Source organism: Opisthocomus hoazin, chromosome 24, assembly GCF_030867145.1.
Source record: "Opisthocomus hoazin isolate bOpiHoa1 chromosome 24, bOpiHoa1.hap1, whole genome shotgun sequence".
Taxonomy (NCBI): domain Eukaryota; kingdom Metazoa; phylum Chordata; class Aves; order Opisthocomiformes; family Opisthocomidae; genus Opisthocomus; species Opisthocomus hoazin.
The window spans coordinates 3,257,708-3,281,325 of NC_134437.1; the positions used below are offsets into that span (position 1 = coordinate 3,257,708).

General features: G+C 40.8%; 1 protein-coding gene across 3 annotated transcripts in view; it reads left to right on the top strand.

Annotated features, from left to right (window-relative positions):
• ARHGEF12 (Rho guanine nucleotide exchange factor 12) overlaps nucleotides 1-23,618 on the top strand; it is a 75,784-nt gene that overhangs the window by 18,341 nt on the left and 33,825 nt on the right. The window contains exons 1-4 of one of the 3 annotated variants that reach the window (XM_075442297.1): nucleotides 11,518-11,577; nucleotides 15,068-15,091; nucleotides 15,831-15,919; nucleotides 17,540-17,596. Coding sequence is in view for 2 of the 3 variants with exons in the window: in XM_075442295.1 (XP_075298410.1) it covers nucleotides 15,068-15,091; nucleotides 15,831-15,919; nucleotides 17,540-17,596 (170 nt within the window). In the remaining variant the exon portion in view is untranslated. Of the gene's footprint in view, nucleotides 1-11,517; nucleotides 11,578-15,067; nucleotides 15,092-15,830; nucleotides 15,920-17,539; nucleotides 17,597-23,618 lie in introns of those variants that run through there. The other 2 variants (XM_075442295.1, XM_075442296.1) reach the window with 2 other exon arrangements.

Consider the following 23,618-nt stretch of genomic DNA (forward strand, 5'->3'; position numbering starts at 1 on the left):
ATGTTCCTGTTGTATTCCTCCATTTTTTCACTGACCTGAATGGTTTCAAATTAAATATTTTACATGCACGTTTGGCAATGGGATCCTGGGGTGCATTAAGAAGAGTGTGGCCAGCAGGTCGAGGGAGGTTCTCCTCCCCTTCTACTCTGCCCTAGTGAGGCCCCATCTGGAGTACTCTGTCCAGTTCTGGGCTCCCCAGTTCAAGAAAGATGAGGAGCTACTGGAGAGAGTCCAGCAGAGGGCTACGAAGATGATGAGGAGACTGGAGCATCTCTCCTAGGAGGAAAGGCTGAGGGAGCTGGGCTTGTTCTCCTTAAGAAGAGAAGGCGGAGAGGGGACCTTATAAACGCCTATAAATATCTGAAGGGTGGGTGTCAGGAGGATGGGGCCAGACTCTTTTCAGGGGTGCCCAGCGACAGGACGAGGGGCAATGGGCACAAACAGAAGCAGAGGAAGTTCTGTCTGAACATGAGGAAGAACTTCTTCACTCTGAGGGTGATGGAGCCCTGACACAGGCTGCCCAGGGAGGTGGTGGAGTCTCCTTCTCTGGAGATACTCAAGACCCGCCTGGACAAGGTCCTGTGCGGCCTGCTGTAGGCGACCCTGCTGTGGCAGGGGGTTGGACTGGGTGACCCACAGAGGTCCCTTCCAACCCCTACCATTCTGTGATTTCAAAAAGTAAAGACTCTGCTCAGACGAATTTGAGTTTTGCAAGGATATAATAAGTAATGCTCTACAATGTTGTACATATTTGTTCAGATGATTGTAAAGCAACTAACCTTAAATTTGTCGTATTTCCCTACAGTAGGGTAATACGCAGTTTCATTGAAGGGTAGACTGAGGCTTGTACCTAGGGAATATGAATTTCTGTGGAGGGGAACAGATCTGATTCTGACCATCGTTTCCAGGCTCTGCATGTTGGAGTGCTTTGTTTGGACTGCTGCATTTGGTAAAGGAGTACTCTGCGCAGTGAAGGAAATGGGAAACAACAGTGTTTTAAGCAAAATGTAGTTTAGTAAAGTGAGGCATATTGGCCTGCTCACATTGTTTCATGTATGTTTCACTTAATGATGAGGAGCATTTGGGGGAAGAATTAGGAAATACTTGATTTCAAAATGTAATCCACGTTTAAAAATATCTTTGTTTTGACACTCTCTTTGTGCCTTAGCAGTCGCTGTTTGGTGCACGTGATTCTCACTCAGGCATGAATAAACTGGGTATGAAGCTCTGCTCTGGGATTTGCAATGACTTTTTCCTCGCTTCCTTAACTCTTTGTGATTTCATATTTGCTGAGAAAACCATGCTAGAACTCTGGAAAGAAGGGATGCTAGCCAGTGAATATTTGAGCAGCTGGCTATGTGCTACTGGGTTTTTTGCTTTCCGCTGGTTACCATTTTCTTGTTGAGATCTGACGTTTTCTTTTATCATTTGCGAAATTCCTAGGAAATGAGAAGCTGGGCAAATGTTTCAAAAGATGAACCAATGAAATACAGATTACTACAATTTAGAAAATGATAGTGCATGCCACTGGAAAAGATAGAAGCATGGAAAATACAAGCTTTGGCTGGGAAGTTGTTGCATGCTTAGAACCGTGAAGCAGATAGATGTAGGGGTAGGAGTTGATTTCTTTGGCTTCCTGTCTGCTCTGTAATTGTAGCCTTGATGCAGTTGTGGCTTGGAGATTGTATTTGGTACCAGCATGCACTGGACTGGGCAGCACAGCAGTTGTGGTGAGCATAGTCTGAAAAATTTGGTCATGAGAACTGAGGGAATGCAAAAGAAAGTAACTACTATTAATATATTAAGTGGTTTGCTGCAGTTTCATCTTTTTAATAGGCACCATGATTTGGGAAAGACATGGAATTTAATTAGGAATGGTAATTCAAATCAAATCACCAAAATTATTTTGATTGAGTTAGATGGTTTTATGGAAAAGGCTGGAATAGAGCTCTTGCTTTCTCTCTCATCCTGCTGAATGTGGCGGCTTGGATGCTTGTTACTGGAGAGCCAGGCATCACACTGCCTGGGGCATGGTTAGAGCCCTGGGAAGATTTACATTAATCAAACACAAACAGACAGTGTAGCGTGAAGAAATTTCTATCCTGCTAGAAGTGCTCACAAACTTAATTAGGTTATTGGGGCAGAAAAAGAAAATAGCCCCTTCACCCTCCAATCCTTCTTCCCCAGGGCTTGCCCAGCCATGTAAGCTGTAAGAGCCAGTAAGCTTATTGCCCCCCTGTTTTGACCTCCCAGTTTCTTTCCCTGGATGACAGAAAGAGGCATGCTTTCTCTCGCCCTCTTTCCTGCCCTCTTCTCTTCTAAAACAGTATAGAGGCTCTGTTTTGCTGAGGCTGTGTGCTTTTCAGGTGTCATGGTGGTCAAGTTTTTTCAAAATACATTACGTGGCACAGTGTGACCCTGTAAAAGGCTGAAAGTGGATTGAAGGAAAAATCTCGCTGCCCTATGCCAAGCCTTTGTTCATGTGCCTCATGTGAGGTAGTTGACCAGTTCTTTGACCAGTGATCTGATTTAATAACATACATGCACATATATATACACACACGCATACGTACATACCACAAATACATACAGAATGTACATATCTATGTATTGTGTATACCTAAATACGTATATAGGTATATATTTTTCTGTCCCTCAGGGCAGTTGGAAATGCTAAATTTTAAAATCCTAGCTCTCTCCTGCTTTCTTGTTGCATGCAGTCCCTGTGGGATGTACGTGGATGCTGTTCTCTCTGTGTCCATTAGCAGAGCAGCATTGGGCTGCAGCTGACGGTGGTTAGGAGGAGGTGGGAGAGAAGAGGTGGAGTTTCTTCCCTTCCCTCAAGTGGTCGGTGAAACAGTCAGGCAGATGCCTCTCAAGGATATCGGTTAAGCTTAAAAAACCCAGAAAGCTTCCAAGAGGGGTAGTTTGTGCTCCTTGGAGAGGACTTGATCTCAGTGTACTCCCCCTGGAAATAGGCCTTTGGGATCTCCCTGTTCAGCTGACTCTGTCTTGTGAAACAGGTAAGAGTCTTTGTTCCTATTCTGTGATATGTGAATGTACTGAAAGATGAGAAAATAGCTTCCTTGAATGCAGAGGAGAGAGAAATAATTTTTCCTTTAATACCTATTGGAAAAAAGGGGGGTGTGGTGTGGAAGTGTTTTGGTTTTTCTCTTGTAGGGTTTTGGTGTTTGTGTTCCTCCCCCCCCCCCCCCCCCCCCCCCCATCTGCTGTGTGAACCTTAGTTACTCATTTGTATTTTCATTGTGAAAATGCCGCGTTAAATGTGCTTGTGTGAAAATCTGTGCCTCAATGTCTCAGCTCAAGAACAAAGGTTTTGACAGCTAGGAAAGATACCTTAGATGCAGATGCTGGCCGCACTACCTTCTTTCCATTTCCCAGTGCTGAGTTACATACCAGCATGTTAGAAGAACCTTCTCACCAGCTTTTGCAGTCTAAGTGTATGTGATTTTTTTGATAAGGTGATATTTTATGCATGTGGAAGTTAAATTAGCTGTTGGTGTTCAGGAAACCATCTTTGAATGTTTGGGGTGTGGTTTGTTTTTTTTTTTTTGAATATAGTTTTCACTGTTCTTTTCCTTTTTTTGGATTTTATTGTAAAGAGTTCTAAAAATTAAGCAAATTGCATCAGTAGAGGATAGTCACAATGATGAGGTGGACAGTACTGTTAGTGCAGAATTGAAACAGCGCTAGTACAGTGACAGCCATCAAGAGCACTGAGAGACTTCTCTATTTGCAGTAGTTTCTGTTGATGTATGGGTATAAGGATTTTATGTAGAAGCACTGTGAGGTGCTAATCACTGCTGGGGGGCTTTGGTTTTTACGTATATACATACACATAAAAAAAAGTATGTATATAAAAGCCTTTTTTTTGAGTGGATATGCTATAAAGTGGTTACTTCCCTTTGTGAACAGATGCTCGTTTTCCAGAAAGGTAGCACTGTAGGTGGCTCTGACATGAAAAGGTAGCTCTAAAATACTGAGTGACAATCTGCAAGTTGCTCAAGCTCTGCTTTCCTGAAAGTCAGTGAGAGTTGTCAGTTCTCAGCGTTGTGCCTGTATGAGGAGCAGGTACCAAGAACTAGCGCAAGTGAAGCAGGTGGGGAGACAATGTAAAACTGGTATTGGTATTTCTGATAGCTTGGTTATCTCTATATTGCTGCCACATGACTTGAGGAATTTTGCTGCCATCACCTCTTAGCAGCTGGTAGGTTTCCTGAGTAAACGTGTGTTTTTTCTTATATTTTTATTTATTTTAAGAGACCCAAGAGGAAAAAACTAATATAAACATCTTCGGAGGCCTATTAATAGCAATGTGTTTGACTCACATGCTGTTCTCAGGATCTTGAGCCATTTTATAAGCACCATGGCTTCACTACTGGTTTTTTTCTCTTCCATTTTATAGTGGACGAAACAGGGCTTGGTGTTGCTGTGAAATCCTAATCCTGTGTTCTGCTCTAGTCCTTTACAGTAGGTCTTCCTGGATTTATCCTGTAATGAAGATGAAATGCGAAGGAGCAAAGCATGGCACGAATGCCTGTGTAAATTTTTTTCACTTCTCATGCAGTGTATGCTATGTGCGTCTTTTGTCTTGTGTTTTGTATGTGAGACCTGCATTTCAGGGGAGAAGTAATAGGTTTACATTTCGCAGAAGTTTCTTTATTTTTCTTAGGCCATGTAAATAACTAAGATAGCTTTAACTTTGCTAATCTCTTTATAGTTCAGATTTTATCACATATTTTCTTTTTTTTTAAGTTCTGACAAACTGAGATGTACAGTTGAGAATTTTTCTGTGGATACTTTTAAAATATGCGTTAGTGCTAGTATGAAAACCCTCTTGGGAGGTGTTGAAGCAAGTAAGGTGAAATGTTCAATTAGTTGCATATTTTTAATTTAGTCTCAAATAGCTTAGACTTCTGTTGCTCTTGGTGTTTGCATCTGCATGAGTAAAACTTCACTAGCAGAATTAGCTACATTGGAACTGTGAAGGACCAAGAGCTAATCATAATTTGCTATACAGGTTAAGCAACAATGTGTAATGATTTCTTGGTCCTCTCTGTGCTACAGCTTTTGTTTGTAGAATAGTGTGTGTATCCAGATTTTCCCTGGTGTAAATTAGGCCACTGGGAGCTCTTTGCCTTAGGTAGTTTAAGACATATTAGCTGTAAATTAGTTTATTGCAGCTGGCAAATATTTAGAAGCTTTGCAGAGGTCATAAGGGTGAATGTTGTCTGCACATCCCATGTGGAATGGGTGTAGTTTGACCAAAGGTTCATGACTGGGTGGGAGAAGGAAAGGCAGGGCTGAAAATGCTTTTTGATTGAGTGTCTGTTTAGCTTTGAACTGATATATTGCTAGTTCTGATGAGAAGGCAAGTCTTGGGTTTGAAGTGTTGGCATTACATTTCTAGACCAGTAAACACACATTAGCTTTTAAAACAGGCTAACAAGAGAATTGAAGGAGAATTTAAATGAAGTCAGGGTGCCTTTCTTGGAGCTCAGTATTTTAGACATGCTGACCTTATTTATCATAAGAGTAAATGAAATTTTGCGTTGTACAGTAGGTCAGACAAACTGATAATACCTTTTAAATATATAAATCCATCAGTGAAGGTGTTGCTGAGCAATGTACTTCTGATAATGTTTTCAAATTGCAGTGACGTCTGTATCAAGGTAAATATATGGCGAGATGCTAAGTCAGACATGAGTTCATAATGCTGAGGAGCAGAACAGCAGCTTAGTCTTGTTGGTCTTGAAAAGATCTTTTGAAAGACATGTTGGAGGAATAGTAAATATGTCTTAATGTGGATACTTTCTTACTGTTATCTAGCACTTGAGCTACATTTATTAGTTACATGTTATAGAGGTGTGGTGTTCCTGTGCCAGGCAACTGTACTCACTTACCAGAACGTGAACTCTGGGCCAAACACTCAAATGTGGCTCTGAACCTTGTACATATATTTGCAAAACTTAAAGCTGAATAATTGGAGTTAGTGTTACAGTATTTTGAAAGGTAGACTTCCAGTTATATTACGTGCACTGTGTTTTTTCTCCTCCCTTTTTAATCGCTGTCTTTTGCTGTTTTTGAGAACTGTTTCCCCACTAGTCTCTTTGCTGGTTCATAACAACCACAAGCTACGTATGGCATTAATAAGGAACTAGGCTGTGTGCCTAATGAAATGCAAAAATTGCTTCACACGCTGGGGCAACACGAGTGATCTCCAAGCTCTTATGCGTGCATCGGGTGAAAGCAAATCCCATGGCAGTTGATGGCTTTAGGTTTCTATGGTTGGTTTAGGAAAATAAAATTGTCTGGCGCAGAGCTCTTGTCTCTTGCTTTGATTTTTGTGTGCATCTAACTAGAAAGCTTTTCCAGACGCCGTGTAGGAGGAGTGTTGGTGGGGAGGCGGGGAGTAGGGCTGCTTGCATTGAGCCAGTTCTGTATTGCAATTATTGGCAAGCAAAGCAAACATTTCATTTCCCCGTAATTAGCTGCAGTTTAGGGAGGCAGGTTAATTTTGACTGCCACGCCCTGTCTGCACAAGAAACCTTGTTGCTTGATTTGATTCTTTCATGGAGGAGCAGTCTGTGGGCAGTTTAAAATGATTTGCAGAAATGAGAAATGGAGAAGGGAATCGGAACACATGTTCTGCACTTCTCCCCCCACCCAGAGAGCTGAAGCTCAGTTTGCCAAGATGATATGAAAATGTGGAGAACAAGACTGTTTTGGAGCTCCTCTAGTATGGCCAAAGCATGCAGATTTCAGCAGCTTTTACTTGCATCAGGGAAGCTTGCGCTCTCTATGCCTGGGAATATTTGTCTATAGCCTACTTAAAAATAAACAAGTGAGAAAATGGAGTCATAGCTTCTGCAATCACAAAGCTTGACCTTTCCTGTGTACCTGGTCAGTTCTGTTAAGTGGGTCAATTCTGTTGGCTTGCAATAAATGAACCAGTTGTGGACACTTGTTCTCTGCAGTGCACTTGAGTTTTGCTTAAATTTTTGTTATGATAACATTTTCTGAAGATATTTTTAGAAAAATACTGGGCCTTTTTCAGTATTTCCAGTGTTTAATGAAATTAAATTTTTCCAATGCGAAGACGTCAATTTTTCTTTCCCAGAGGTGGAAACCAACAGATTTAGTAACTTGTAACCAGTCTCATTGGGAAACCAGTAGAAAATCACCTGTGATTTGGCAACTTCTTCATCAGTTTCTGAACAGAATTTATTTCTGCTCTGACCACATTCTGTGGGCAAACTGCATCCCTGTTGCTCACATCTTGCTCTTAGGCTGAATCTAAAAGCAGCGTTAGGGAAAGATAAGCAACTTGGTTTATTGATGATCCCTTCCACTGCCTCTGTCCCCAGTTTTAGTTCATCTGCTTCTACTCCATTGTAGAGCTATTAAACAATAGGTATCCTTGTCTTAAAAGGCTGTAACTTCAGGTCCTGTAGATGGAAGGCTGATGCTTTTGAGCCTTGGAAGTCAGTCAGGAGTGGAAGAACAGTACTGGCTGCTGAAAATGTCTGTCCCCTCCCCTTTGTAGAGTTTCTGCGGGGACTAAAAGTTCTTGCAGGGTCCTGGCTTCAGCAGCAGAGCAGCACAAAGGCCACATTGAGAATAGCTGCTGGGGAAGCCCTCCTTCCTTGCCTGCCCTGTAAATGCAGTTCTTTCTCCATGAAAAGCCCTGACATCAGCTCTTGGAAAAATCCAAGTGCTTGTGTCATGGAAAATAGCTGAGGCACTTGCTTGGGCTGGGACTGAATGACTGAACTGTGGAGGAAACTTCTCCAGAGATGCTTTTCTTCTACCCTTCCCAAACATTACTGTTCATAGAGAAATATAAACCCTTTCCATCTGAAAGCTTTATAGTGAAAGGGTGCTAAGGAAAGAACTGCACAGGCTATAGTATATTCAAAGTACCCTGCTTGACTTTTTTCTTTTTAATTTATTTTAATTTTGTCTGTTTAACAGACACTCTTGCAAGCTCCATTTAGAACTGGTCACATCTGTCTGCAAAGGAGTATTTCTCAGAGATAGCAATGTGCATTTGGATGGACACACTACCTGTATCATTACAAAATTCCACGTACCTCCTTGTATGGAGGCAACATCTCCATGTTCTTGTAATAAGTTTCGTGAAGAAGACTTATCTTTATGTTCTGTTTTTCTTTTATTGTCTTAAACAGATTTTTTTTGTCTTTTCTTGCTCATGTCTCATGTTGCTGTCTTTTCTTCACCCCTCTTGACAAAACCCTCACCCAGACTAAATCTCCAGTTGACTGCAAGATTGAAAGATATAGCTATATTTGTATACATATATATTTTTTAAAGCTTAAAGAGGAAACATCCCTGTGATAGAAAGTTACACTCACTAGCACCAGTGGAATGCTCTTTCCCTGTAGAAGTACCTTCCTCTTGGACTCCTGACCTTCTTTTCCCAAAGACCATCAGAAACCTGCTAGCTTTCGAGACTTGTGAAAAGGCATAAATTTTTTTTTTTTTAAATTGATTTTTGTGAAGTTGATTTTAAACTAGTTTGCGTTAAGGCTTAACTCAGCACTGCCAGTAGCCGTAGTGCTGGTCCCTTGCATTTATCCTAATACTGATCCATCACGAAGTATGTTAATTAGCTGTATTGGCTACTCTGCATATTCTAGTTATGGATGGAAACATTGATGGGGCAGAAAAACAATATAACATTGACTGAGTTGGAAGTATTCACTGATGCTGTATTAGGGCAAATCAAACACTGAAGTTGCTGGGAAAGTTTAGAAGGTAGAGAATTGTGTGGAGTTGGCACAGAAAATACTGGCTGTATAAGCTCTCCAGTCACTTCACTAAACTTCTGTGTCGCTTCTCAGAAGGCAGTGACTAGGCCTGTTCTCAAAGCCGTCAGTAATCTAGAGCTAATAATGCCACGAACGATTCCTCCATGAGTCATTGCGTCAGCTGTGGTTGCTGCCTTGGACTCCTACAAAAATAACATGGAAACTTTTATTGCATGGCTGGGTTTTGCCTCCTTGTGCACTTGCTCCAAGTTCATAAGATCTGTCCGGAGGCTCTGACAGCTCCCAGGAATCTGAGTCCCTTCCTCAGCCTGTCTGTTTCTCTACACCTGGCGTTACAATCTGTTGTCATCAGTATGAAGTGGGGTTTTCTTGAGGAAGAAAACTGTGTGGTTTCCTGAGCTTATGTACTTTGATATGGGGGAAAGATGACACTGTATAAAACTGCTCGTGAAGTGTGTTAATGCTAAGGTAAATAGAGTGGTTGTGTTGAATCAGTGTTGCCCACAGAATAGCTGGTGTGGTTTCAGCTATAGTTTGTGGGCATTACAGTGAAGTGGCAGACTTCTGTCTGCGTTTTTTCTTGGTTGCTAATAGTTGTCCACTTGCTCAGTCTGTGTTTCTCTCTATCCGCCTGTCATTTGCTATCTCATCAGTTCCTTTTAGTCACTCACTGTCCTGTACAGAACCCCTTTTTGTTGTGTCGGAAGACTGCCTTTAGCTATATATTAAGGTCACATTGGTACTGCTTTTGTTCAGGTCATGTCAGCACTCTCCCATGATACCTTTCTCAGGGCTTTTAAGCCCTGCGAAAAACTGCTCTGGTGAATTTGTGCATCTGCAAACTGGAAAGACAAACACCTTTTTTTTTGTTTCTTCCCATCTCTTTCAAGATGAAATTCCGGGAATTATCTGCAGAATGGCATTTAAAACATCCATACTTACTGTACTGTCAAGGCACTTAAGCCTACTAGATTTAGTGAGAAAACTTTTTTGACTATTGTCAGTGCACGTCCAGTCAGGGTGTTGAAAATGAAGCTTAATAGGTACAGAAGGAGTTGTACTCACTAGATGCACTAGAAATAGTCATTAAGTTGTTCAGTGATTTTTAACTGTCACTGAAGAACAGACCTCAGTTATTCCAGTTACAGGATCTGTTTGGGTATGTATGAGCAAGAGCAGGGTACGATCCAGCTCAGCCTTCCAGAAGTGTAGCTGCCAGTTACACAACTTGTTTTGTCACCAATATCTATGGAGGTGGTGCTGGCAAAAGGCCTCTCATTGACTAATTACTTGGTGAAAAGCCCCTGAAGTAGAATGGTGTCATTTTAAATAGCCATAGTTTGGGGTTTTTAACGGGGAGCAGATCGGACTTTGAGTTAACCTTTGGTTTTGCTCTTCTCTTTCTAAATGTGTTAAAAAGACAAATGAGTGAACCTGTAATATTTCTTATCGCTCCTGGGTTTGGGATGGTCACATGTTTTTGCTGCTTTTCTTTCAGTCTTGGAATTCTGCAAGAGGGTTTGTCTGTAACAAGCGATGTCTTATTTAAATGAAACTAATAAAGCAATGAAGAAGCTTCTATTGCAACTGTTCATCTCCTAATTAAAGATTAGTTCTGTCAAGCAAGCAGTTTTTGGCTGTTCTCATTTGTATGGGTTTCACAATATTTCTTACTCATCTCTGCACAAGTTGTAGTAATTTATACTTGCATCGTGCAAACATACACACTGCTTAATTTCAGGCATGTGAGTGGTCCTGCTGAAGTAAATGGAACTAAAGTTAGGCACATGAATAAACATTTCCAAGGCTGGGGCCCTTGTCTGAATCTAAATATTTTTGTCTTTGATCAGTTTTTGAGATAGCAGATACTTGAATGCTGGTAATATTCTAGTATGGGAGGAAAAAAAACCCAACATGGTGATCTGAATGCTGTGCTATTTATGGTCAGCTATATTTTCAACCTCCTGGGCTAGAATGGAATGCTTTGTACTGTTGGAAGCTGGGAATCCTTCCGTGCTGTGGTGTGTTTTGACACATTAGGTCTTAAAACTATCTTTTTTCTGACTTGGCTTCAAGGTAGTTATTAGGCGCTGGTCCAGTACTGAATGGTGCATGTGTGTGTGAGCTAACTTGGAGAAGTGTAATTTTTAAGGCACAGTGGTACGAGTTGTAGGTGTATTTTTCTCACTTGGATTTACGGTAAATAGATTTTCCTAATGCAGCATGATTAACAAGACATGCTTTTGGTAATTTGATGCATTTGAATTGCTTATATTATTTGACCCAGTATTTTAAAAACAAAATGTGACTTGGCTTTCAGTTGTTCCTGGTATTTGGGAAAGTGGAACAACTTGTTTGAAAATGTGCTGATGTTCATCAGTTATCAGACAAAATGTCTACAGGGTTTTATCGTGTAGCCTAAACTTGCCAGCTAGATTTGAAATTAAGTCTCTAGCTGTTAACCGCACCCTGCTATGCCTTCAGCTTGCATGGTGTTTACAATAGTAGGTGAAATGCATTTTATATGTTAAGTATAGTGCTGGATGCACAGTGAGAGGATTCTCAGTACTACTTTCAAACTTTAATACTATTCCGAAGTGAAGATAAGTTGCACTGAAATACAAATAGTTGTTGGCTAGACTCATGGGAGCTCTTCTGTGTTTGTCCACTTACTGTCTGTTTTCTGCTGTGGTACAGAAGTGACACAGTGTTTGGGAACTGAAGAATGTCTTCAGCAAATCAAGAAGCGCCAGGTACCATTCAGGTAGGAAACTGGGAAAAGAGGAGGAACTTCAACACTGGCTGCTCCCCACGGTCGGACTAGCAAGGATGTTAACATTAAATCACAGTTGTAGTTTTAGCTCAGCTGACTCCTCCATCTCTAATTTCTGTGATTTCATAACTCAGTGGCCTGGAATGATTTCATGTCCAGGAGGGGAGTTTTTCTGGGGAGGCTGGGGGCTTCACCTCCAGCCTTGCTGAACAGAGCCCATCGCTTTCCTACTCCATTGGTTTTGCAGAATACCTCTGAAGTAAAGCAAGTGCAGGAGAGACCCCAGAGCTCCCTCAGCCTCACCGCCTCTAGTGAACATGTTGTGTGTGCCCGAGAGGCATCGCTGTGATGGTGACCTGCTGCCTGCCCCGCTTTGCCACCACGTCCCTCCCTCCCTCCCTGCTTTGGAGAAGAAAGAAACGCAGGAATCTGGCGGGCGGCCAAGGGGCTCCAGAGCTTCCGGGAGCTGCTCCCGGCGTGCTCCGCAGCCGTGCTCCACGGCAGCGTGCCCGGGGACCCACTCCAGAGCCTGAGGGGAGCGAGCGCTGTGCTCGTGCCACCCCAGGCCTGGGCTTGGGCTTCTCTTCCCGTGGGTGTCAGCATCAGTGCGGTGGGAATTCTTTGGAGATAGCCAGCTCCTTGCGAGTCCTGACTATACTGAAGTGCCGTGCCTACAACTGTGAGCACAGTCACAGCCTCAGACTAGGAAGCTGTGGGATTTTGGCTTCCACTTAGCCGGACTTCTATGCTCACTGTTAACGTCAAAGCACAGAATAAAATCCTGGTGATGTTAGTGCCATCGTCTATACAAAAACTTTAGCATTTTCATTCTAAATCATTAGTGTCAATGGCCTATATATAAGTAGAAAGGTTTTACACAACTTTCTAAACCACTAGAATAGAGCATTTGCACTTCATGCTTGAACAGGAAATAAATAACTCTGAACTGACTGAAAGAACGCAACAGTGAACTAACTTTGTTTTGTTCATAAATGGTTTCTTTTGCTACAGGAGCATAAGCCTGGAGTTCTGGGTGCCTGATAAGAAACACTGTGGGATAAAGGTTTTCACTTAAATACCTCATTAAAACAGTTGTTAGTAGCATTAGGACTTTTTATGCAGCTCAAAATTCAAGTGCATTAGATAAAAAATGTGCTATAATTCATCTTATGCATTTTATCCTGCCTTTGGAGGCATGGTAGATTGTCTTTCCCTGGATTCCTTTCTCTCCTTTTCTACTTTTGAATGAAACACTTGATTACTACTGCATCTGTTTACCATACAGTGTTCAGACAGGATTAGGTTGGCCTGACATGGCTTTTGTTTTCTTCACTTGGGGATTCAGGTTGTCTTGTCCTGTACAAAGTAGGTCTTTGCTGGCTGAAATAATGGGAGGACTGAATGCTGAAGAGATCTGGCTTTGCAAGCAGAGCAGAACGAGGAGGGGCTTGGTTAGCTACACATTTCTGATTTGGATCAGAGTGGATTTCCCAGACTTCTGAGATGAAAATAGTGATTTTTGGAGGGAGGAGGAAAGAGACTACTGATTCTTGTGGCGTCTGTGTGCAGCCTTCTTTCTTCGTTAATTAACTGCTGTGCTGCTTAACCCATAGGTTCCTAAGGCTTATGCAATCAAAGGCTCTGTCTGTCCCCTTAAGTTTGAAGCTGTTGTATTGCAACTAAATTTGATGCTGTTATCTGAAAGATGCCAAGTGTCTTGATGTGTATAATTATTTTCAGTAATAGGCAACACTTTAATTTTACTTGCCTAATGTGTCATCAGATGTTCATTTCAGAGTTGCCATATTAGTGCGTGCTTGCATAGGGGATTGGCATGTGTAAGCTGGCCAGCATTTTGAGTGTATATGCATTTAATGGAATACCTATTATTCAAAGAGAGGGATTAAATTGAGTGCTTCTGTTGTGTATCCAGTTATGTTTTGCAGGTAATGGGGAGGGAGTTACTGTAGCTCTAAGACTGTGCTATTTCTGCCAGGGCCAATCCATGTATAGTTATCGACGAAAAAGAGAATAGGTGACAAAGTGTCCCTGCTTTGGAGAAAGGAGCTTAAAACATGAGGTGTGCATTTTGAGCAGTCTTCTTGGTGGTGCTCAGGGAATCTTTGTTGTAATGCTCTGAAATGCTCTTGGAGAATGCTTTGGTTCTGCGCGTTGGACCAGTTTGGTTGGACAGGGCCATCGCTCAGCTTGGTGGAGTTTCAGTTTGGAGGTGTTGTTCTTCGGCCTATCCTGCGCTGATGGTGTCTTTTTCTAATGCAGACTTATGGGACTACTGATCTTTACCAGATAGGTCTGTTGAATCATTTAATGTCCTGTTACCTTTTGTGGTATTAGATTTCTTTTTACTTGATTCTCTTCCCTGCCTTCCTCTAACCCTCACCCCATTACATCTTGGAAAACCTGTATAAATAGGAGAAACTGAATGCAATAAGCATAATTATTATGTATATAGGGGGAAATTATCAACTGTAATAATTGTAGGTGTTCATTTAGAACAGAAGGTAACTTAAGTTATCTAGTCTTCTCTCATAAATACATACACATCTCTAAATGTTTGTATGGCTTTCCAGCCACAGGATCTAAAAACATTTAACAAGTAGGATGGGAGCTAAACTGCCGATAAGTTCTGAGGAAAAACTGGTTCTGCTTTATGAAAGTAGAAGTTGGTGCCTTAAGCTGGATGGCACACAAGTTGCCCTGTCATTTTTCTGTGGTAATTCAAGGAAAAGAATCCTGGTTTCATAAGTACAGAAAAGTTGTGGGACTTAAAAACATGTGTGTAAGCTTCTTCCCTCCTTTAACTGTGGGTTTGTGTTACCTATGTTATCTGTGTGTCCCGGTAATAATATTTGGAATAATTAATATAGTTTCAACTTAACTTTACTCTGTTGTGCTGTCTCAGAGATGGCCAGTTCATACAGTTTCATGAAAAACAGAGTTCTTATTAGGAGGAGGTGTCAGCATGAGTTCCTATATTACTAGATACCACAGCACCCACACAGGAGGGAGATAACTGGAATGTGTCAGCTACAGAAGATTTATCAGCTAGAGTGTGGACCTTCGTTAGATACCGGGTACTAAGTCCAGCAGCAGGATGAAACAATCAAGCTGCATTAATTTTTAGTGTATGGAACTAGTTGTTATGAGAGGAAGATGATCCGTGAGCTGCTGTACTAAGAAAGACAGACCTACTAGACGCTGGATTTGAGAGCACAGGTTCTGCTTCTGTTCTTAGTTCTGTTTGAAACCTTAAGCATATTGATAATAATTCTTTACCTAGCTGAATCAGCTGTAAATGGACTAATAGTTGGCTGAAATAGAAGAACGAAAAAGACTTGTTCTTTTGTGACGGTGTTACAGAAGTGCAAAATAACTGTTTATATTTGAGCATTAGTGTTGATATCAAACATAATATTGAGAAAAAAGAAAAGTTCATTAAACTTATGTTCTTTCTTTTCAGGTTTCCTCTCAAAAAACCTACAAGGTGAGTTACTGAAGTGTGTCTGTTTATCTGTATTGCAAATTATGGTACAGCATTTTTGAAGGAGGAATGCTTTTAAAAGAAAAAAAAATACATAGAAACACAGATAGCAGTACCCATTACAGATGTGAGGAAATAAATATCCTGATCGGGACAGGGTGCCAAAGATATAGCTGATGGTGTACTTAAAGTGCACGGCATAGTGTTACCCTTTGCAGTCCTGTTACGTACACCGTCGGGTCATCTTACATGAGATTTGAGATGGTCAGAGAAAGTGACACTGCGTTGGTGCATGATATGCAGATCCTTCCTTTTGGGGGGGCGGTACTCTTATATCTTTGTATGCAGAAATTAAAGATTGTAAGGTTCGCTGGGAGAGGAGGTGGAGTTAAGATTTCAGAAGTTTTTTCAGTTTTATATAGCTTAAATTTATTTTGCTTTTGAAATAAAATATGGCCTAGTGTTGAATGATAAAGATAATGCACTTGCTGTTACTAATTTGAAAGGTTAATGAGACTTCTTCTAGAACCCTGGATAAACTCCCAAAGATTTTGAGGGAGATGATTTTTCCACTTGAATTCAGTCTGGAAGTAAATTTTTTTAAGTGAACTTAATGCATACATTTTTATCTAAATTCCTTGTTAGCAAACAGAACTAGCTAAAGTTATTTCCAAGAGCCTCGCCAGCTAGGCAATGCTTCTGTGGCACGGTAGTCAGGATCCTCTGCTTTGGTTTGACACAGACATGGCAGCATTCTGAGCAGAGAGTCTCCAGCTGACAAGAAACAGAAGGTTGAACGCTGCAGTAGTACGCACGACTTTGATCCGACAGGTAAAGTCCTAAAACTTCACAGGTGAAAATCTAGACTTCAATTTGAAAAGTACTGGGGATTGGAATAAAAATTATTTTAATGTGTCAACGAACGTGGTTTTCAGAGCTACATGGTTCTGCGATTGCAAAGCCTTTTTGAAGCATGTGGGTACTGAAATGAATATGGGCTTGCATTTAGACATGCTCATCTGCAAAGTTTCTGTTAACTGTGTGAGAATAAACCTAGATTAGTGATATCAGTGAATAATTATAACTACTTCCTCTTCCAGAAAGGTCAGTCTGGAATTTCAGTATGCAAATACAGTGATTAGTTGTGAGTAGTTCTTTTGGTTGTTTTAGTTGAAGTATGAAATTGGAGATGTTACAGGCTTGACTCGGGCTGGTATTCCTTTTTGGGGTTTTTAATTTTATTTGAGCCTTAGTGGATTTTGATGCATCTCTGTCACTTGTAAAGTGAATTTGTACTTTCCAAAATCATATATTTTAAGATAAACATCTGTTTTTAAAGAATATGCTATCCTATTTTTTTTAACCTTCCAAAAGGTTAAATTAGGGTCAACCTGGTAAGCCTGTCCAGTGCTGTCTTGGAAACCAGCATGCATGGAGGGATTCTTCGTTCTCTCTCTGAAACACTAACCCAGTGACTACTGTGTATGTTCATGAAATGCATGACAGGCTCTTGTCTGAGCCTTCTGGCCCCATGCGATGTGCGTTTTTCATGTCTGTGCATTCTGCTGTTTAGGCCAGTCTTTTCCCTGGGGCTTGTGGAAGAGATGAGAGTTGAATGTAGAGGTGGTGGAACTTGTAGAATGTGTTTTTTGCACAAGACATTTGAAGCTGCTCTTTATAAATCATCCTGTTCGTTAGTGCTTTCTGCCACTAGCTGCATGACTTCTTCCTAGCGTGCACAATATAAATTACAATGAGCTTTTAATGTCTGTTAAATAAAAAAGTCCTGTAAGGGAGAAAACCTGAATTAGAGCTTGTCTTCTTTTCCTTTGTCCTTGGGAATAGATAATGTAAAGTTATTTCAGACTGGGGTAGGTTGGGGGGAGGTCTCGGGCTATGAACCTGTTTTGTAGAAGGAATTTGTTTTCTTCAGAAGCAAACTTCAGAAATCGTCTGATCTTAATTTGATGAAAGTCATTCCAATTTAGAGAGCTGTTACCTGGCACTACTGTTACAATGCTTGTGATCGGGTCTGATAGATGAACTCTGTACTGCAGCCTTCATAAATTTCCTTTCTTTTTTAAGGGGTGAATTCAGAATGCTGAAGTACTGTGCATATGTTGATTGCTTACTCTGGAGATAAACGTTACCAGAGTTTTTATGCTTGGACTGTTTTTTACCTGGAATATTTTCTGTAGTTCATTGCAGAGAACTTCTTTTGCTGTGTCTTAGATTCTGTAATAGATTCTTTGTGGTGTTACCTGTGTCTTCATGCTTGTATTATTCACCCCTTATTTCAAGTGTTTCACCTGTGTTTTGTTCACGTCTCATTTGTGTTTTGCACGATTTAACCTATTAAATCAGTCTGTGTTTTTCATGAAGTTTTTTTTTCTCATGTTTAGTCTCCATATTTTCTATATCTCTCTCTCCTTTTCTCCTGCTTTCATGCAGATAGCTCCTCCAAGAAGACAAAGTCTAGTTCGGAGGAGAGTAGATCCGAGACGTATGGTAAGCTAAAGCAGCTGCTGCAGCCTTGTACCTTTGCAGTCAGCTCCATGCTTTCTGTCTGTGCACCTGAGGCTTTTATCCTTTACGTGATCCGCATGGTTGGCTCCGCAGCAGGGAGTGGGAAACTGGGTTTAAATGTGCTATCAGCTTGTAGTTTTTGTAGTGGCTGGAAACTAACCCATACCTGGCAAGCACGGGCTGTCACCTGGATTCTCCTGTTACCTGTTGATAGTTGGGAAAACTTGCTGGGGCTGCTTTTCTTGGAGATCTTGTGCCACTGAGTATTTTTGGCATTATATGAGGACACAGCTCATGCTGGACTCCAAAAGAGTTTTTGTGGTTGCAGATAAGTCTGTGTCTTGCTCTAACTATGGAGTTTAATCTGGATGAGCCAGCAATTCATCATTTTTGCATTATTTGTAGAGGATCTTGTCTCAGTTCCTTTTCATATTTCACAGAAGTGGAAAAATGTATCTGTAAATAATTTCAAAAAATGTAAGAATATGAACTTCACCATTCTTTGTTCCGGAGAGGGAGTAACTTCCCTGGCAGTCCTATGTTGTTGTGTATTGCTGCTGTGTTGTGGGCTTGTATACAGGAACAAACTGGCATATAACGGTTTGGGATAGGAGTAGCCCCACACATCATTATGTTGTCAAATAGCATGATGAGTGCTGTTGGAAAGAACATCCACCAAATACAGCCTGTTTGCTCATCCGCCTTCTTTACCTTACGTCAGATATGTCACTCTTCAGGCTGCGGGATTTTCTCCATCCTACCTAAATGTTAATGACTTGTTGAATTTCCAGTCTCTAGAGAGATTTTCACTCATATCTTAGAAACTAGAAGGCAATAAGTTTTCACAAGTTTGTGGGTGGTCTTTTGATCCTACCAGCTTCTTAAGACCCTTGGACCTAGGCTGAGTCTGGCCAGTACCACTGCATTTCATGTTTCTAGGTGTTCATGACCAGCTCCGTCATGGGTTGCCTTTCTTTTCCCTTCCTGTTTTTATTCCTTGAGATTTAAAACAGTCTCATTTTTCTCTGTTGATAAAATTGATTGCTGCATAACCTGCTGCCAGCTTTTAGACAGATGCAGTGACTCTTCCAGTATCACCTCTGTCATTCCACTAGAATAACTGCCAGGTGTTAGTGGCTGTGATCCAACTTCTTAAACCACCTATGTAATACAAAACGATGCTGTCATAGCTCTGGTTGTAAGGAACATTAAAAAATAAAAGAAAAAAAACCCCGAAGAAAAAAAATACGAACCCTGAAGACTTCCTGCTAAACCAACATAAGCACGTTAGCAAAAGCCTTTTAGTTGGTGCAGTTTAGGGAGGTCTAATCTGTTCCTTCTGTGAAAACAAGATGTCTTAACTTTCCCTGGAATTTTGAATCACAGACTTTTTGTTTCTTATCTTTTTTAGAAAGAGAAGTATTGTGACAGCCATGTTCCTCAGGGTGCGAGACTGTTCCTCAGAAACTGAGTGCCTTGATTTGCTGCAGTAGTGCTGGAAACCTGTCTTAGGGAGACCTGGCTTGCTGCAGCTTGTATGTCTTCCTTCCATGCTCAGAGGGAATGAACAGGGAAATGTCCTGCTTGAAAAGCATCTATCTTGGGATGATGTTTCTGATGAGCTTGTGTTGGAGCCTTGACCCAGTTCTTCCCCTTGCCGGGTAACTGCTGGGTAGTGACAGTGCAGTCAGGTTGATTAGATCCCTACATCTTGAACCTGCTTTCATTTTTGCCGAATGCTGCTTACCCATAATATACTGGAGGTGCTGTCAAACTATTGTAGGTTAATTACAGGAAACATTTGGTATGCTTGATGGAATGTATCTGTGTTTATACTTCTCCCTCGGTCTGTACAGTGTCCTGGTTTTTCATGTACGGTAGAAAGAAACATGACTTCCTAACGTAAGCCTTTACTTCCCCCAAAGTTTCCTGCAGATGCTCTATCCGTGTCCAGTATGTATGGGAGCAGTTTCCACTCATCCTTTCCTGTGGCCTTTGCTGTGTTCGACCTTGCCCTGCCTTTTTTCTCTACCCTCTACTTTTCCCATGTTCTGTGGTATGTGTAGAGAAGTCTGATGTTTGCTTTGGATGGGACCAAGCTATTTAAAAACCTACAAGTAGAAATACTGTACTGATATTTTTCTCACTGATGACTGGATGTTAGCTGGCTCTTTCTTTGGCTAGCCATTGGAAAGTGAATAATAGAAAAGTCTTGAATGACAACAGGAAAAGGAGGTGTGGCTTTTGTGTGTGTGTTTGTTCCTAACTCTTGAAATTCTTAATCAAGGAGCAAGAGACTAGAATTTCTTGAAGTACATGAGTGGCTTGGGGGTGGCAGAGTGGTTGGGTAGGGAATTTGTTCTGATATACAGAAGTTGATTTATAGTGACACGAAACTTTGAGATGTTTTCTTCCATAAATCCAACCATCTCATATCTGTGTATTCAACAAAACTTAGATGATCAGGAGAGAGTTTGAGTGTACTTTCAGATGTGCTGTAATTTACTAATTAGTGCCATAACCTCCCACAATACTTGATACCTGTTTCTCGAAGTAGATTTCTTGTCTCTTAAATGAACTTGAAATTAGCTTTCAGGGTGGTAGGTGAGATATCAGTTGCTCTTCCCTTTTCCCCATGACTTGGTTGCTCTCCAAAGATATCTTCCTTTTCATTTAGTAATGATCAGTTTCTGGCCCAAATATTAGACTAGACCATATACATACTCCTTCACATATTCTCCAACTTTTGGACAGGCTTTTAAATCTTTTTGGTTTGAAACCCCAGATTTTGCCCATGTTGAGATGTTTTTAAATCGGACTTACTCTTCCTGTTTTGTTTATTCAGTTCTTGTCAACCTTGTGTCTTCATGTTGTGGCCACCATTTTTCTAGACACTTGAAAGGACTCTTGGGAGCCCCTCATCCCTACGCTTATAATAGCCAGAGGCTGTGAGTGCAAGGGGCACTCGACCACAGGGGTTGAGTGTGTCGTTGCCAAGGGAGCAGATAGTCCTATTTATCATGGTTAAAATACATGGTTCTTTTTTTCTAGAAAGGTTACCAAGCCTTGTTTTATGAATGGTATTCAATGCCATTGTTATTGACAGTTTTATCGAGACACTATACACTGCATTAATTTCAAACAATATAATTTTTGCTCTGACTTTGTGACTTCTGTTACCAGGTTAATTGAGGAATCTGAAGAATGCTGCTAATACGGCATTTGGTATGAAGATCATGAAAATAACTAGAACAAAGTGAAATTCAGAATTTCATCCTATGAGATATTTTCTTTACGAAAACTGATAGTTTTATTTATTCTGTGGAATGGGGTTTCTGAAAATATTTTATAGAAATAAAGCTTCTCAAATGAAGTGAAACTTTCAGACATTCTCAAAACCCCAAGGAGTTTGTTTTTGTTTGTGGAATGATTCATTTTAAATCACTATATTAAATTGTGTTTTCCCCTTGTGGCCTCATGCCTTCAGGGAAGTTATAGTTCACAAGTCTCCTCCCATGCCATGTCCACACAGTTTGATGAGAGGAAAAGCTATGTTGTATTGTGGGAGACGTAATTCAAGTCTCCGCTCTCTCTAGTGAGTCAGGTTTTCAGAGCGAACCCCTGCTCTGTTTGTTGTGCACTTCTAGGGAAATGAAATTTCCTGTTTTATTGGATAACTTCCAATATTTAGGATCTGTAGAGGAGAAGGTAAATGATCTCTTTACTGGAGAAGCTCGTAGACATTCGAAACGTATCTGACAAAGCTGTTTGAGACAATCATTTCTACCGTGGAGTGTCAGTGACCTTGAGAAGTTCGGACTTGACCCTTCCGTGTTATTCAAAAGGCACACTTGTGACAGGCTGGAGAGCTGAGCCACGATGCCGCAGAGGGAATAGTGCCACCTATTGAAGAGCTGATCGTCTTAGCTCTTCTTGTGATTCCTTTTTTTCTGAGACTGGTGATTTCTAACTGCTTTCATTTCTAATCTTAAATCTCTTTAACTACAGCACACGGGTAGCTGCTTTACTGTACTCTTGGATTGAGACTATACCAATGAGTCTGGGGAATTATAGTATGCACAAGGATGAAAAAGGATTTTTAAGATTTTTTTTTTTTCTCTACAGAATTTTATGAATCCACTCAAGATATGAACATGTAGTCTGATTTTGTGTACTTAAAGCATAGTTACAGTGATGTCTCCTCATTTCATGCTGTCAAGATACTGTTATCTGAAAGCGAATGTGGGAATGAGATTATTATTGATTTGATTTTGAGTACTATCAATGATGAGTTCTGTTGGCTTTACTAAGCTTGAGCTGGAAAAAGTGAAGTGTCATGGTAAGATATTTCAAAATGAATGACTCATGATTTCCATCCAGGGAATGCTAAGAATTGGAACATGAAAACAAGGTGAATGAAAAGCAGATTGTTGCTTGTTAACATGGGCTCTTCAGCATTGCCCCAAACTTGTAGACTTTAATTAAAATGAGTGAGGTTGGTTTAGTGAGTAATTTAATGTGAGAGTTCCTGTATTTACCTGTGATACCTAGGCATGACAGTAACAGCTATTGAAAACTTTACTTTGTGAGTCACTGGGCTCTTGGTGGTTTGTGGCTTTCCTTTCAGTCCATTCCGGAGTGTCTAATGAAGTGTTCAAGGTACAAGATGTGGGTTATGAAAACATTGCTGCTCTGGTCTTAAAATTCCACCACTAAGCAGATTTCAAATTGAATGCATTTTACTTCAAGAACAACAGTGAGCAAATGACAGATTTGAGGGGTTTCTTTGCCAGTTTTTCCTCACAGCTGAGTAAAAGAGAGCACTTAAAAGTTGCTCATTTTAGTCTACCTGGTTCAGACAGAGTGCTATCAAAACTGATCTAGTTCTGCAGGTAATAGTGTCGTCTTCAGAAAGCTTTCAGATAATTTCATTAAAATCACTGTAAAACTGCTGTGTATCTATGTCAAGCATGGTATCTCTCAACTGGCCTACCTAGACCTCATTCCAGCCTTCTGTATTGTGTTAGGAGAAGGGTTAAGTGGCTGTTTCTTATCTGAAGGAAACAAATACAGGGAAAAAGCAGTTATGGACTAATCTGAGTTTGAGTTGTCCTAATTTCAGTTGCCTCCCCAGTCTAAAATTAAAAGATGGTCTTGGGTGAAATTGAGACTTGTGGTGTGAAACAGTTTAATCTGACTGTTCTTGGAACTTCAGTTTTACTCTGTAAGGTCAGTTTATGTTGCATCTCCTGCTGCATTGCCTCTGGTTTGATTTAAGCTTCCTCCTTGAACGAACCTGATCAGTAGATCCAAGGGTTATTGGTTTTGGAAAAGAAAGAAATTCAGTGGAAGAGCAATGGGTATGCAGGGCTATACTGTGCCTTTAAACAACAACAGTTCTTATGAGTCAAAAGATTAGTTAGTGTCTTACTCATAAAACCTGTACGTCTGGCAGCAGGGTTTAAAATGAGCTGTTTTTATGAAATAGCGTATGTTCTCTTTCCCACACCCCACCCTGGGGCATCATTCTTGTGAAGTGAGACTTGAAGAAGCTTGGTCATATAGAAAAATGGGAGGAACAAAAGGGAGAGGCATGTTCTTTCACTTAACCATATGAACAGGGTGTGAAAGGTGGTGAGTTTTTTTCCTCTTGTCTGCTTTCACCTTGCATCCATTCCATCAACTTACTGCAGATTGCTATGTATAGCATAATTTTCTTCAACTTTACTGGCAGAAGAGGAGTTATTGGGATATGATACTGTGACCAGACTGCTGCAGAAGTGCTGGAATGCAACCTTTTCCACTACTACCACACCCATTTTCATATATGCCACACTTGAGGAGAAAGGGGCTGACAGGGCGCACAGTATTTTCACTTGAGGCTCCGCATTTCCATTAGGAGTTGCTGCAGACGAGTAAAAGGAGCTGCAGGGGTACAAGAGTAGTTTAAGACATGGATATGACTCCACACTCTGTTACAATTCATTCCTTAAAAATGATTCCA